Here is a 15,258-nt window from a genome sequence, read left to right on the forward strand (position 1 = left end):
CTGGTTCAATTGGTTGATCCATGTGGAATGAATAAGCTGCCAATCCTTAGCCTGACCTGAAACATTTATCATGAAGGAGGACCAAAAGAAAAGTTGGTGAGGTTTGGAACGATTGTTGTGGTGGGTAAAAAGTGGATTCGTGGAGCAAGGAAATGTTACCGGCTGTCATGAGGGTATCATGATGGTGAGTTGTTCCATTGTTGGTTCCAAGGACCGACCCCCTAAAGAATCGGAAACATAGATCATGAACACAAAGTGACCTGGTGAGCTGGCCTTCCCTCTTGAAGCGTCCGTTTTGTAGCTGCGAGATATGGTCGAGACCTCATCTGATTGGATGGACTTCTTGACTACATTTGTCGGTACTTGAAACGAGAAATGATTATATTATCACTTCAGAAGGAGATCAACAGTAACAAAGATGAATTGTTCGGCCTTATTGAGGTCATCAATAATGTAACGACACAAACTCGTGATGGACACGTAAATTGTAATTTTTTCTTCAGAATAGTTACAGCCGTTCATTCTTAGAATCAAGCTTTGTAATCCTTTTACGGCCTTTTACCTGATCCATTTTCCAAGTTTTCAATTCGAAAATGTGCATTTTCAGGCAGCAACTTTACTTTGATTCATTCATTCGATTCAAGGGTTTCCACAAGTTTCCATGGAACATCGTTTCAACGTGGCTTTGAAGTTGTTGTTCCTTGAAGAAGAAAAAGCAATCATAAGTGCCAAGTTATTGAAGCCAAAATTCTCACCATCCTTTTTCGCGCCCAAGAAGTCTTGTGAAAGAATTTAAATGTCTTGTACGTCAGTGGTCCCCGTCCTCCAGCCTGAAGAGCCAAGACATGGAACCACCAAAAGAAACACCAAGCTCTCACCACGAGGACACAAGGTAAGTTTTTTCCCCTCTGGTTCCCCGAGAAGTGCTTCAAGTGTAGTTCCATCCACGTTGTGCCAACTAGTAAAGAAGTTTGTTCTATTTTACTACTGCGTTCCTGTCCAAAGCCGTCCGAGCAAGTTCCAAGTCCCAAGCTTAACCATACTTGACAATAGGAACCTTGGCCAACCTTCAAGAGCTTTCGAAGAGAGGTTCGTTCGCCTCAATTAATTCAACAGCATCGATAGGAACACGTGAGAGCATTATGGAAAATCACTCATGTGGCGTTTGGCTTCCATGAAGATCCAAGGGCTTGGAACTCATGGTTTAAGGGTACGGCCATGTCTGGTCTGATTACCTTCCCATGCAAAAGGTAAACTTGCAACTTGTCTTTGGCTCCCTTTCCAAGGGAAACATGGAACCAGTCTGAATCCAGTGCACACAATCGTTCCAACTTCATGGTTCCCAACTTGGTTTGAAACCAGAGTAGTGTCCATTTGTGTACCGTATTTGTGTATCCAGTTTTGAACTTGACGGGCTATGAAGTGAGGCATTCTGGGTGATCGATGAAAATGGAGCAATAGTTGGACATGCTTCAACAAAGGCCCAAATCAGCCGTGAGAAGGCGCACAGTGGATCGAGATGAGACTGATGAAGGTGTGGGCATATTTGATGACGACAACACGGAAGGAGATGATCTGTCTTCCGAAGGCTCGGACGAAGACAATGAGGAGGATGAAGGAGCGGTGCTGGATCAAGAGATCGAGTTCCACGACTTTGATCGAGAAGAACATGGGGAAGAGATTGACGAACAAGAAGCCGAGGAGCGACTCAAAAAGAAGGCTTTGACACTCAAATTCTTTGACCAAGGTTGGTACGGAACACGACTTTTGTGCTGTTCCACATTTTCAATGGTCGAGAGTGGATTGGACGGCAATCGTGAAGCTCTGATTTGTTTCCCTTCTTTTTAGAGGTTTCTAGACACACTGATGATTAGCGGATGATTGAAGATTGCTACATATATATTCGTGCTTGTTTGGTTGAAGCACTTTTCTTGTTGAAGTACATTGCCGCTGAAGGAACTTGAGATTACTTTCTCTGGGAATAATCAAAGCTTGTGACTTTGTAAAAGTTGTTTTAATTGCCAGTAACGGAAATGATATCTGGAGCACATTCGAAACATATTGTCGCATTCGATAGTTATATATATTTAGTTATATTCGTACCTTGTCGATTTTTACGACAATTTAAGCTAAAGGCAAAAAGTCGCTTACATTTGTATTCTGATTCAAGACATCAATCACACCTACAAAGTAGAAAAAAAAATATTTCAGAAAAAGGGAATAGATTACTCAGTTTTCCAAAGGGTAATATTTCAACGCCTTCAATACTTAAGATTTGCAAATGATGATTTTGAAAAGCTGACCGAGAGCAATGAAATTTCTAACGTTAGAATTTATGATGAATTGAAGCAAAATTTAAATCTGCTAAGGTAGTTTATCAGGGAAATCTACAGGGTATCAAAGAAATCTCAAAAACAGCCGCAGCTTTGTGTGCTGAGAACAAATAGTTCTTTGCTAGTTCAGGCTTAAAATGCGAAAATTAAATGACACAACAAATGACTCCAAAAAGACTTTTAACCATGTTCAATCTTTTTTTAGACTTATCATTATGTCATAAGGGCACAGAAAAAGGATGTACGATGGCATTGGATTTCTTTCGTACTTGCTATTTTTACACACTTGAATCTCATTTGCAATGCGATCACGCCTTCCAAATAACTCAAGTTACTTCCGTTGGAATGAGAGAAAAAAAAATCTGTTTTTTCTCGCAAAGATTGAAAGTTTGCCAGTTGTCGCCCTGCTTCAAAGAAAAATGGTGTCTGACACCAACAATCCTAGCAAATCCATGGCTTTAGGAGGGGAAAACCGTTGCCATTGACATCGGAAATGAATCAGCTTTGGAACATGCCAAGTGCTCACCACTTGCATTCTTAAAACATTTTACTGCACTAGGAATGGAACTACGTTCAAAATAGGTTCAGTTGGTGGATGATATGGCGAAAATGTATGCTATGATTTTGATGGAACAGGAAGGGAAGGAGAGATATTTGTAAATGTGAGTGTCTTTGATCTCTTAAAAGCTCAAGAGTCCTCAATTAGCAATGATTAAGCAATATTCGAGGAGGCCATATTATGAAGAAATCCTCGAAAAAGGTGGCATTTAAGAGACCTAGCTTCAATATACCTCAAGGCTTTGGACCTGGGCAATGTTACTTGTGTGTAAACTAGCCAAAACAAGTTCAGTTATAAATGACAGGCTTTTGTGATGTTTCGAGAATACGTCCAGCAAGATTGCATTCAAGATTTTCTTCCCAAACTCTATACTCCATTTCAAAGGTTGTCGCAGGGTGATTTTTGTTTGAAAATTTACGCGAGTCATAACTAGGGAGGGGCAAAAAGTACAAAACAACACATTCTTTTGGAGACAAAAAGGTGCAAAAAAACAGGCCGAAAGTGTAACAAAAGGTACAAATGAATAAAAACAAGGTGTATCCAAATTTGTTTTGTTCAAATTAGTGCCAATTTGCAAGGTTAAACGCCAATTTTGCCTCAATATTGGACACAATTGACATAAACTCATTTTGAATGAGTTCATCGGATAGTTTCACTTGCCATTTTTTTCCTTTTCCCAGCAGCAGATCTGCACCATTGACGAAATTGTACAAAAAATAGAACGTTTCCTCTTCAAAAAGAGAAGTTAGTTAGACTGGGCGGAGGAAATAAAGAAATGCAGCAATCATTTAATTTTGGGTTACTTAACAATATTGACCCCTACCTTAGCATGTCTCTTTAGACTTGAACTGGCACTTTTGAAATGGCTGTTTTCACTTGTTTCGGGATCATGATGTGGCACACTTGACACTATACAAGGTAGAACAATGGGCTAATACATTTTTGATACAATGCATATCAAAATAAATTGTGTTTCCTATCTTCTTATTGTGAGCCGTTTGACAAGCATTTCATAGAATTTAAGCTCAACAAGTGACAATTGGAGTGGCTGCATTGACCGCCCATGTCTAGGCGAATGCAAACTTTCGGCCTGTTTTTGCACCTTTTTGTCCCTAAAAAGCTTTCTTGTTTTGCAATTTTTGCCCCTCTCTAGTAACAAGTCGCATGAATTTTCAAGCAAAAACCGCCCGGCGACAACCTTTGAAATGGAGTGTGAAGTTTGGGAAGAAAATCTTGAATGCAATCTTGCTGGACGTTTTCTCAATACAACAAAGGATTCCAAACTTGGGGGTTTGTTTTTTCACGGGCTTTTCTAACCGCTACAGGGAATGTAATCCCCAGTACTAATAAAATGAAAGGTTATAATTCGTCTATTTATTACCTTTCAATCTGTATATGATATTGTGTCTACCAATGAATTTGAGTTGGCAGACCGAGCTAGTCCTTTTGAATGTAGGGTTGATCTGGAATGCTATCTAAAAATTGGTCCAAGTTGACTTGAAAGATGCCACCGGATCAACAAGGCTTACGTATTTCCTACAAATTTTAGAGGGAGGCAAATTTTAACAATGAAGGAGGTCGAGAAACAAGAGAAGTGGACTTCATTGTCCGAACTAGCCTGGATCTTGAGGACTTGAAGGTGCTCTCAAACGCATATTAAGCCTCTACGGTCACTAGAATTGACCCTAAATCCTGGGTTGGGCCAAAGCTCATGGATGCTTTTGAAGACGTACAGTATCAGATACCTTTCGTACCTTCTCTGAACACTGTACAGTCCTAACTTTTCCAGTTTCTCCCAATATGAGAGCTCTCTCATTCCTGTGATGTTCCCAGTAAAACATCTTTGACTTGTTCGACCTTTTGCAAACCTGCTGAACTCATTGGAGCCCAAATGGGTGAGGCATATTCAGAATGTGGCTGGACAATCGACTTGTGCAGAGTTAGCATCATGATGCTATCTCTGGACTTAAACGTGCGATACATCCAACCACACATTTGAAAACCTTACCCACCTTCAGCTGGATTATCTCATCGAACTTTCCATTATTTTGGAGGACTACACCTAGATCTTTCATAGATGAGACCTGCTCAATATCTTTACCTCCATTATCTACGAGTGGAGTATTTAAAGGAGTTGACCCAAAGGTCTTTGAGTGGAATTTCATTCCGTTCAGGGCCATATTACTCTCAGTTATCCAAGAGTAGGTTCAATCTAAGTCTTTTGCAAGGCTACTGGAATCTTGGCCATTTCCACCAGAAACTAACTTTGTATCGTCAGCATAAGAAGAGAGACTGGCAGTAAAACTAAGCTTTTGAAGCGGGGCAACGAATATTATAAACAAGAGGGGCCCTAAGATCGAACCCTGGGGAACACCTGACTTGACATCATGTATGTCACTAAGGGATCCCTCAACCTTAAGCAATTGCGTCCTACTAGAAATGAAACTTTTCAACCAATTGAGAACCTTGCCTTGAATCCCTATGTCATGAAGTCTATTCAACAAAAAGCCATGATCGACCTTGTCAAAGACCTTGGCAAAATCAAGATAGACAACATCAACTGATTCATGGCTCTCTAGTCCCTCAATAACCTGCTCAATATGATCAATCAGTTGGGTACTCGTGCTAAAATGTGTTCGGAATCCGTGCTGGCTAGGAGGAAGGACTTCATTGACCTCAAGAAATTCAACAAGTTTGAACTTCATGATCTTCTCAAACACCTTCTCACTATTCGAAGTGAGAGAAATCGGTCTACAATTACTGGGGAGCGACTTATCTCCCCCTTTAAAAATTGGAACTACATGAGCTAACTTTAGTGAAGATGGAAACTTGCCCTGATCCAAGATGCAACGCATCAAGTACGAGAAAACAGACTCTGTCAAGTCACAAAATCCCTGATTCGCTTCTTGGCCGAAAAGCACTCTAGCCGTCATTGTTTGGTTGAGATTTTGTCCAAGTTGAGGAATCTAGCGTGTGCTCTATTGATCCCCTCTCGTCTGGAACAATCCAAATATGTTTCGGGCCAAGAGTTTGACTTAGAGGAGTTGTCAAAAAAAAAGATTTGTGAAAAGCCTTCTTAAAGATAAAAGGCAAGTTCGTGGTCCAAAACATTATTGAAACGGTCTAGACAGGGTAGGGATCAATTGAAAGAAATTTTGGATCCATAAGAATAGTTATTTGTCTAATATTTGAAGACAAAAGGACCAAATTCCAACCACAAAGTTGCGACTGGTTTGCAATTTGGCCAAGGAGCGGGTCAGGGGTTTGGAGACATAGTGAAAAATACTCATTTTACATATCTTTATGCTCATGATAATGCTTGATTCAGCAACGACTTAGAATTGGCAGGCCATACGTTAACATTAAAAAATCATATTAATAAGTAATAGATAAAATCAGTGACACGAGCCCTGTCTCTGAGTATTTGTTAACGTGCGTTCTCACATCAAAAATCGATATGAGATTAGCCGCCCAATCAGCCCCATTTTACCAAGAGTCTTATTCCCCTCCTTAGCACACACGCACAAAAAAAACCTAAAAGTTAAACTGGGATCCTTGAGATCTCTGGTACGTGCAACAATCGCGAAATTAAAGTTCAATGAAACTCGATAAATATACTTTTAAGCATAAATTGATTTCAAGATACAATAATCTACCTCTCTATCTTCAAGTTGCCAGATCAGGCTACTTTTATAAGATAATAAAAATCATTATGATCTGGTTGAGGGGGGATCTTACCTCGATTCGAAACAATCAAATTAAGATGTTGCAAAGCATTTGAGTCTCAAATCCAAAGGACAAAAGCTCCATTACTTTTTGAACTATTTTAATTTTGTAGGTCGAATGCTTAACAAGTGGAAACAAATGTAAGCTTAACCATACCTTTACCAGATAAAATACGATTCATCACTAATTGGGACCAAAATGATGCCAGGTTTGGCTTTTCAAATAAGCCCCTTTTCAAGAAGGCAGCCCTTTTAACGGTAGATGGCAATAGCCTTTGTAATTGATGAGGCTTACGTGGAAACGTCCATACAAGTGTTTGAAATAAAATAAATAAAGAAAAATATCCATCCCCCATCCTGTCAATAAAATATTCTTGCCATTTGCGACTGAAGTGACACGAAACTAAATCCATCATTTCAGATTATGCTCAAGGGCATCTATTCATACGATTCTACTTGCTCGGAGAACTTCCTTGATTTTGGGAAATGTACTTGATGTCCCACGAACGACACACCAAGTCCCATGGGCTAACTTGAAATTTCTTTTTAAATCTTTTCCAGCTATTCATTTCACGAACGTTGAAGATCCATCCAGGTACATGTCTCGCATTTATTAAAAGATTAAAATGCTTACACTTAGTATTCAACATTCTAACCAATATAGTTTCATACATTACTCAAAGAATAACTATGAGCAAATATGTGGTTCGGAATTTCAGTGCGGAAAAGGTGGATCGAAGCGTAAATCACCGAGGCGTTCAAGACCTCTTCTCAGACATTTTGTACTCCGAGGATCCAGTCGAAATAGTAAATCTCGAGAGTTACAATGAAGAAAGCTCCCCTGGGAGTGAAAGTGACGACGAAAATGAGAAGGTTGGGATGGAACCCAAATACCAGGGAATCTCTAAAAGGTATCAATATTCATCTGAAGCGTTTCTCAAGTTAGGCGGAAGATCCTGCCAAGATTCCTCGACATTTCCATTTTAAATTATGGGATCAGTATTGGCCTTTGCATTGATCAAATTTGAAACTACATTTTCAATGCATTTGAAGTTCCCATTGTCATTGGAAAATTACCCCCAAAATGAGAGTTGTTAAAGCTGAAGCTGAAGTTGCTCGTGCCAAATGAAATGCACTCACTCTTAATTGTGTTGTGAAACTTCTTTTCTTTAAAAAAAAATCACCAGCCTCAAAGTAGTTTAGCTGATCCTTGTAACAATTATTGTTGTACATGTGTCTACCCCGCTAAGTTGACAATTTTGCTTTCTTTCAGTTTTGTACAAAGTCTTCACGATTCCCAGGTTTCTTTCAATATAGGGATCTCGTTCGTCACAACTTGGCTGAGGTAAAAATTATAAGCTTATTGGTTTCTTTGACTTTTGCCGGGAACGAAGCTGTGTATTTAATATACTACTTTTCCCGAACAGAACTGGCGCTCTTTACTTTCTGGAACAAATACATTACTTTTAAGTCTTTTATAATCAAATATGCATTTCCAGTTTGAGGATCAAAGTGCCAAAAACCCCTTCCTTATCAGTGACCCAAGGAGACGAAGAAAACCGCGGGGAGCGAAAAAGATCCAATAGTAACGAGGCGTGGATCCCCATCACTTCGGGCTATAAAGTTCAAAAACAATCTCTCAAGAAATTCAGAAGGGTACCTTTGGTTTAATTGGATGGTAATTTTCAGTCATGCCACTGTATTCTAACATGGGTGTATTTTCTAGGTTATCAAAATGCTGGTTGTGATCATTGTGGTGTATATTGTTTGCTGGACGCCGTACCTTCTCATCAATATTTTCCAAGCGTTTGGCCTAATTAATTCGCATTGCAAGGATCCATGAAGTATATCAAGACAACCCTAACATTGATGGCTTACTTGAACAGGTACAGAAGAATATCAACATTTGTTCGAAAGATAATTCATAATTCAACACCCAACTGCTTAATCAATTTTGTCAAAGATTTTGGTGAAATCAATACTAAAATACCGTATCTAAATAGAAAACGATGTGCCTCTTAGAACGAAACAAAATGGGGGGAAAGCAAAGAGAAAACATCTTCCGAATTTCCTCTGTGTACCTTTTACCAATTAGATAGTTCATGAAGAGTCACGAGCCTTATTTCATTGCCATTTTCAGCGCTTTAAACCCCATCATTTACGGATTCATGGCCAGAAGTTTCCGTGAGAACTTCCTCAAATCTATGCGTTCGTGTCTGGGTCTCAGAGTGGTCCAAGACCAACCTATTCTAAAGACGCAGAATAATTTGGAGCTCCAAGAAGTCTCGCACGTGAATGGACTGCGAGTGAATCGGAGTCGTGGAAACACACTTCACAGCTCAATCCCACAGAAAGGTCTCGATCTCCGACTCAACCAGAGGAAATCGAAAGTCAAACGCGGGTAGGTCTGGAACTGGTCTTCCACTTTGGATGGGATCGACCAGTCGAATCCGCTACGCTGGATGAGTTACACCCCACTGATTGATTAATAGCATCTGAACTGCATTCATTAGCTCAATCTCTCGAACATCATACTTGCACTGGGAAATGAGCGAGGAAAGGTCACTTTGATTAGGCCTCAATATATCTTAAACCCGTTTCCGAATCAGATGAGCCAATATTGGAGACTGATAAATATCAAGATCTAGCCATATTTGAAGATGAATTGTCGAAAAGTTGCACATCTGTAATGGGCAACTGGAAAATGTTTGAGCTCCCAAATTCCTGAACAAGAATGAACAATGCGTGGCTTTTTATTATTCTTTATTCAATCACAATGCCCCTTGTTGTTAATGTTTTCATTCCTCAGAAAACTTTGAAAGGCTACGTTTTGAGGAGTCATTTATTAGACAAAATGTGCACATGCCGCATTGCTCAGCATATTGCATAACCAAAAATTATTACAGTGACAAAACTCAAACTCGGGATAGTGGATAAAACGTTCCTCTTCAAAGTAAGACACAATTGTTGTTGATTTAGGAAGAACAATTAAAAGGATGCATAAAAAAATTGGGTTTCTTTTAATTTGGTATGGCAAGGCGAGCTCAAATACCAATCAGTCATAAATTGTACTTTTTCTACTCAACAAGCAAAACGTAAGAAAATGCTTTAAGGAGTGACGACATCAATCTTCTCAAACACTCAACGAGAAGATTTGGCCCCTGACCAATGGATCAATCGCTCAGAGCAGAGTCAGGGATGAGTGCGAACAAAAGAACAGATCGCAGCTTTCAGAGTTTCCAATCAGGGGCAATATCCAATACTAGAGATCAAATGGATCTTTGTTCCGTTAAGAATGAAGCATACATCGGCTTTGTTTCTCAGTTCACTCCCAGACAAGAGACTTACCAACAAATAGAGCAATATCATCCTCAAGGGTAATAGCTGGCCTGATGTTCAGTTTCGGACAGTCTTATTCACCTTCTTCAGCAAAACTAATCCATCCAACAACGGCTATTTCCTTTAAAGTTCCTTGGCAGGAACTCGCGTTTCCGCTTATTAGTGCATATGGTCGTACGAGACGTATGCAAATGAGGTTCGCCTCAGAGGATTAGTCCCCCATCATGCAGAAATAGCCTTGAAAGCGAACCTCAATATTCTCTGATTCCTTTTCAGAAGCTCAAAGCGCTCTTCCAATAACTACTCAACCTCTTTAAGCTTGAGTGGTACCAATCCAGATCACCAAGGATTCTCCCCGGACCCGATTCCAGTCCGTTCATTTGACTATTCTGTCATTGTTGGTGTTTCCTTGATGTCCTCTTCCTCCAGGCCTTCATCCAGGCAACTAAGCGACACTGTAACTGTTCCGATCCGTTCGCAATGGACCCATGTCCCAAGCACAACCACTCCGAAAGACACATGGACACTAGCAATGACTCCAACTCCGAGAAATCCCGCGATTCTCGACGACAAATCCAGAAAAATGGCGGGTCTTCCAAACTGCTCAACAGGACTAGAAAAGGGAGAGCCAATCACGCGCTTGCTCAGGCTGACTCTCTACCAATAAGAGAGCGAGTAGATGAGGGTGTGGATCGTGCAAACTTTGGCGGGAAAACGCTGACCGCTATCAGCGAACACACGGATCCTCAGTCCTCAATGGATAATTCGTTCCAAAGGCTTAATTTTGAGAGCATCCCTTGCAAATGTGGCGACAAGTTCCGCGTCACCCACGATGCTTTGAAGGAGGTTTCCCCTTCAGCATCTCAAAATTTGTTGGCCTCTCGGGTCAGCTTATGACGGTACACATAATCACCGTTAATCCCAAACTTTCACTCTAAACGGGTACGTGTTAATTCATGGGAAAATATATATCCCCGGTTGCTCAATCCAAGTAACACCTGAGATGAGAAATCAAGTTTACCTGCTACCTGCCCAAGAACCCTTTTATTCTAGTACGATGTAACCCATTAGTGATAACGAGCAATTTGTTAAAACTTAAGATCATTTCTGATTCTTCCTTTGATGTTTGAAACCCCTTGAAAGAAATACACCTTGGGTCCGGAAGGACTTCTCCATCAAAAATTGGAAGACATTGTCTATAATTTGATTGATCAGATTGATTTGGAGATGACCGATTCATCTCAAAGTTGGAAGTTGCCAAAATCCGATGGATCCTTCATTCATTATCTCCTGTCATTCGTGACGTCGGCCTTCAAAGCCAAATGAAAGACCGCGAGCCGTCCAAGACGCGTTTCTCGTAGAATTCATTTAGTCAGTTTACTGAATGAATCACAAAGAAAGACTACTTGGACGTAGAATTGGACGAGGAAGCGGAAAGAGGCTTCAGTCTTGATGGGGGCTTTTTCCTGAATTGCTCGAAATCTTGAGGAAGTGCCTCATTCTTCAGGGTGGCGGCGTTCTTCACTTCTTGTTGATTTATTTCCAGCATTTCTTGCGCTCAAATATCGTCGTAGTACTTTTAGCCCACTCGACCTTTGGAGCTCTGAAACACGAGATACACCATTAGGGACATGATATAGACTAGCCATTCATTTGAAGGAGCATGAATCGTTAAATTTTTGTTCCGTTTGAAACAATCAGCTTTTAGAGTTTTGGAACCTGGCGGTATTAAGATTTCGATGAAATATTGAAGGCAGCCTTTTTCCGTGCCAGAAATTACATAACGCGGGATCCTGTTCATGGATCTAAATGATGGATCGAGTAACCTGGATATGCATGCAGATAGGGTTCAGGTCTTTCCAACGAGGCGATTTGAGTATCTGTGTTCCTTCGAGCCATCCGAAACTCGGGCCTGGGAATCGTGAAGACTTTGTACAAAACTGAAAGAAAGCAAAATTGTCAACTTAGCGGGGTAGACACATGTACAACAATAATTGTTACAAGGATCAGCTAAACTACTTTGAGGCTGGTGATGTTTTTTTAAAGAAAAGAAGTTTCACAACACAATTAAGAGTGAGTGCATTTCATTTGGCACGAGCAACTTCAGCTTCAGCTTTGACAACTCTCATTTTGGGGGTAATTTTCAATGACAATGGGAACTTCAAATGCATTGAAAATGTAGTTTCAAATTTGATCAATGCAAAGGCCAATACTGATCCCATAATTTAAAATGGAAATGTCGAGGAATCTTGGCAGGATCTTCCGCCTAACTTGAGAAACGCTTCAGATGAATATTGATACCTTTTAGAGATTCCCTGGTATTTGGGTTCCATCCCAACCTTCTCATTTTCGTCGTCACTTTCACTCCCAGGGGAGCTTTCTTCATTGTAACTCTCGAGATTTACTATTTCGACTGGATCCTCGGAGTACAAAATGTCTGAGAAGAGGTCTTGAACGCCTCGGTGATTTACGCTTCGATCCACCTTTTCCGCATGAAATTCCGAACCACATATTTGCTCATAGTTATTCTTTGAGTAATGTATGAAACTATATTGGTTAGAATGTTGAATACTAAGTGTAAGCATTTTAATCTTTTAATAAATGCGAGACATGTACCTGGATGGATCTTCAACGTTCGTGAAATGAATAGCTGGAAAAGATTTAAAAAGAAATTTCAAGTTAGCCCATGGGACTTGGTGTGTCGTTCGTGGGACATCAAGTACATTTCCCAAAATCAAGGAAGTTCTCCGAGCAAGTAGAATCGTATGAATAGATGCCCTTGAGCTAATCTGAAATGATGGATTTAGTTTCGTGTCACTTCAGTCGCAAATGGCAAGAATATTTTATTGACAGGATGGGGGATGGATATTTTTCTTTATTTATTTTATTTCAAACACTTGTATGGACGTTTCCAAGTAAGCCTCATCAATTACAAAAGCTATTGCCATCTACCGTTAAAAGGGCTGCCTTCTTGAAAGGGGCTTATTTGAAAAGCCAAATCTGGCATCATTTTGGTCCCAATTAGTGATGAATCGTATTTTATCTGGTAAAGGTATGGTTAAGCTTACATTTGTTTCCACTTGTTAAGCATTAGACCTACAAATTAAAATGGTTCAAAAAGTAATGGAGCTTTTGTCCTTTGGATTTGAGACTCAAATGCTTTGCAACATCTTAATTGGATTGTTACGAATCGAGGTAAGATCCCCCTCAACCAAATCATAATGATTTTTATTATCTTATAAAAGTAGCCTGATCTGGCAACTTGAAGATAGAGAGGTAGATTATTGTATCTTGAAATCAATTTATGCTTAAAAGTATATTTATCGAGTTTCATTGAACTTTAATTTCGCGATTGTTGCACGTACCAGAGATCTCAAGGATCCCAGTTTAACTTTTAGGTTTTTTTTGTGCGTGTGTGCTAAGGAGGGAATAAGACTCTTGGTAAAATGGGGCTGATTGGGCGGCTAATCTCATATCGATTTTTGATGTGAGAACGCACGTTAACAAATACTCAGAGACAGGGCTCGTGTCACTGATTTTATCTATTACTATATAATATGATTTTTAATGTTAACGTATGGCCTGCCAATTCTAAGTCGTTGCTGAATCAAGCATTATCATGAGCATAAAGATATGTAAAATGAGTATTTTTCACTATGTCTCCAAACCCCTGACCCGCTCCTTGGCCAAATTGCAAACCAGTCGCAACTTTGTGGTTGGAATTTGGTCCTTTTGTCTTCAAATATTAGACAAATAACTATTCTTATGGATCCAAAATTTCTTTCAATTGATCCTTCCTGTCTAGACCGTTTCAATAAATGTTTTGGACCACGAACTTGCCTTTTATCTTTAAGAAGGCTTTTCACAAATCTTTTTTTTTGACAACTCCTCTAAGTCAAACTCTTGCCCGAAACATATTTGGATTGTTCCAGACGAGAGGGGATCAATAGAGCACACGCTAGATTCCTCAACTTGGACAAAATCTCAACCAAACAATGACGGCTAGAGTGCTTTTCGGCCAAGAAGCGAATCAGGGATTTTGTGACTTGACAGAGTCTGTTTTCTCGTACTTGATGCGTTGCATCTTGGATCAGGGCAGTTTCCATCTTCACTAAAGTTAGCTCATGTAGTTCCAATTTAAAAGGGGAGATAAGTCGCTCCAAGTAATTGTAGACCGATTTCTCTCACTTCGAATAGTGAGAAGGTGTTTTGAGAAGATCATGAAGTTCAAACTTGTTGAATTTCTTGAGGTCAATGAAGTCCTTCTCCTAGCCAGCACGGGTTCCGAGCACATTTTAGCACGAGTACCAACTGATTGATCATATTGAGCAGGTTATTGAGGGACTAGAGAGCCATGAATCAGTTGATGTTGTCTATCTTGATTTTGCCAAGGTCTTTGACAAGGTCGATCATGGCTTTTTGTTGAATAGACTTCATGACATTGGGATTCAAGGCAAGGTTCTCAATGGTTGAAAAGTTTCATTTCTAGTAGGACGCAATTGCTTAAGTTGAGGGATCCCTTAGTGACATACATGATGTCAAGTCAGGTGTTCCCAGGGTTCGATCTTAGGGCCCCTCTTGTTTAATAATATTCGTTGCCCCGCTTCAAAAGCTTAGTTTTACTGCCAGTCTCTCTCTTATGCTGACGATACAAAGTTAGTTTCTGGTGGAAATGGCCAAGATTCCAGTAGCCTTGCAAAAGACTTAGATTGAACTATACTCTTGGATAACTGAGAGTAATATGGCTGAACGGAAATGAAATTCCACTCAAAGACCTTTGGGTCAACTCCTTTAATACTCCACTCGTAGATAATGGAGGTAAAGATATTGAGCAGGTCTCATCTATGAAAGATCTAGGTGTAGTCCCTCCAAAATAATGGAAAGTTCGATGAGCATAATCCAGCTGAAGGTGGGTAAGGCTTCAAATGTGTGGTTGGATTATCGCACGTTTAAGTCCAGAGATAGCATCATGATGCTAACTCTGGCACAAGTCGATTGTCCAGCCACATCTTGAATATGCCTCACCCATTTGGGCTCCAATGAGTTCAGCAGGTTTGCAAAAGGTCGAACAAGTCCAAAGATGTTTTAACTGGGAACATCACAGGAATGAGAGAGCTCTCATATTGGGAGAAACGGAAAAGTTAGGACTGTACAGTGTTCAGAGAAAGGTACGAAAGGTATCTGATATTGTACGTCTTCAAAAGCATCCATGAGCTTTTGGCCCAACCCAGGATTTAGGGTCAATTCTAGTGACCGTAGAGGCTTAATATGCGTTTTGAGAGCACCTTCAAGTCCTCAAGAA

The 15,258-nt window shown here is 40.1% G+C and overlaps 2 protein-coding genes and 1 long non-coding RNA gene across 3 annotated transcripts; 2 read left to right on the forward strand and 1 right to left on the reverse strand.

Moving 5' to 3' along the window:
• Nucleotides 1-670: 670 nt before the first annotated feature.
• LOC131893663 (myelin transcription factor 1-like protein) lies at nt 671-7,918 on the forward strand (the record flags this gene model as incomplete). The annotated part of the gene is given in 4 exon segments (XM_059243768.1): nt 671-1,747; nt 7,179-7,212; nt 7,337-7,528; nt 7,891-7,918. Coding segments are annotated over 4 exon segments (534 nt in total), but the record flags the coding sequence as incomplete, so codon positions are not given.
• Nucleotides 7,919-8,123: 205 nt separating this feature from the next.
• Nucleotides 8,124-10,993, forward strand: LOC131893664 (uncharacterized). Its single transcript, XM_059243769.1, has 4 exons — nt 8,124-8,273; nt 8,344-8,503; nt 8,758-9,018; nt 10,233-10,993. Exons 2-4 carry the CDS (start codon nt 8,457-8,459, stop codon nt 10,621-10,623), a joined length of 699 nt encoding a protein of 232 aa, XP_059099752.1. The 5' UTR covers nt 8,124-8,273; nt 8,344-8,456; the 3' UTR covers nt 10,624-10,993.
• A 303-nt stretch (nt 10,994-11,296) lies between these two features.
• Nucleotides 11,297-12,436, reverse strand: LOC131893665 (uncharacterized). The gene is made up of 3 exons (XR_009374729.1): nt 12,258-12,436; nt 11,783-11,896; nt 11,297-11,559 (listed from the first exon to the last, which is right to left on the reverse strand). It is a non-coding gene; the product is annotated as an uncharacterized LOC131893665 (long non-coding RNA).
• Between the last annotated feature and the right edge of the window lie 2,822 nt (nt 12,437-15,258).

The sequence above is a fragment of the Tigriopus californicus genome, chromosome 2 (assembly GCF_007210705.1).
Source record: "Tigriopus californicus strain San Diego chromosome 2, Tcal_SD_v2.1, whole genome shotgun sequence".
NCBI classification, from domain to species: Eukaryota; Metazoa; Arthropoda; class Copepoda; order Harpacticoida; family Harpacticidae; genus Tigriopus; species Tigriopus californicus.

Bases quoted from the DNA above. Each gene is read 5' to 3' on its own strand.
- LOC131893664 (XM_059243769.1), top strand. From the start codon at position 8,457: ATGAAGTATATCAAGACAACCCTAACATTGATGGCTTACTTGAACAG. The intron at 8,504-8,757 runs GTACAGAAGAAT...TGCCATTTTCAG, and splicing joins TTGATGGCTTACTTGAACAG to CGCTTTAAACCCCATCATTT. The intron at 9,019-10,232 runs GTAGGTCTGGAA...ATTCCTTTTCAG, and splicing joins AAATCGAAAGTCAAACGCGG to AAGCTCAAAGCGCTCTTCCA.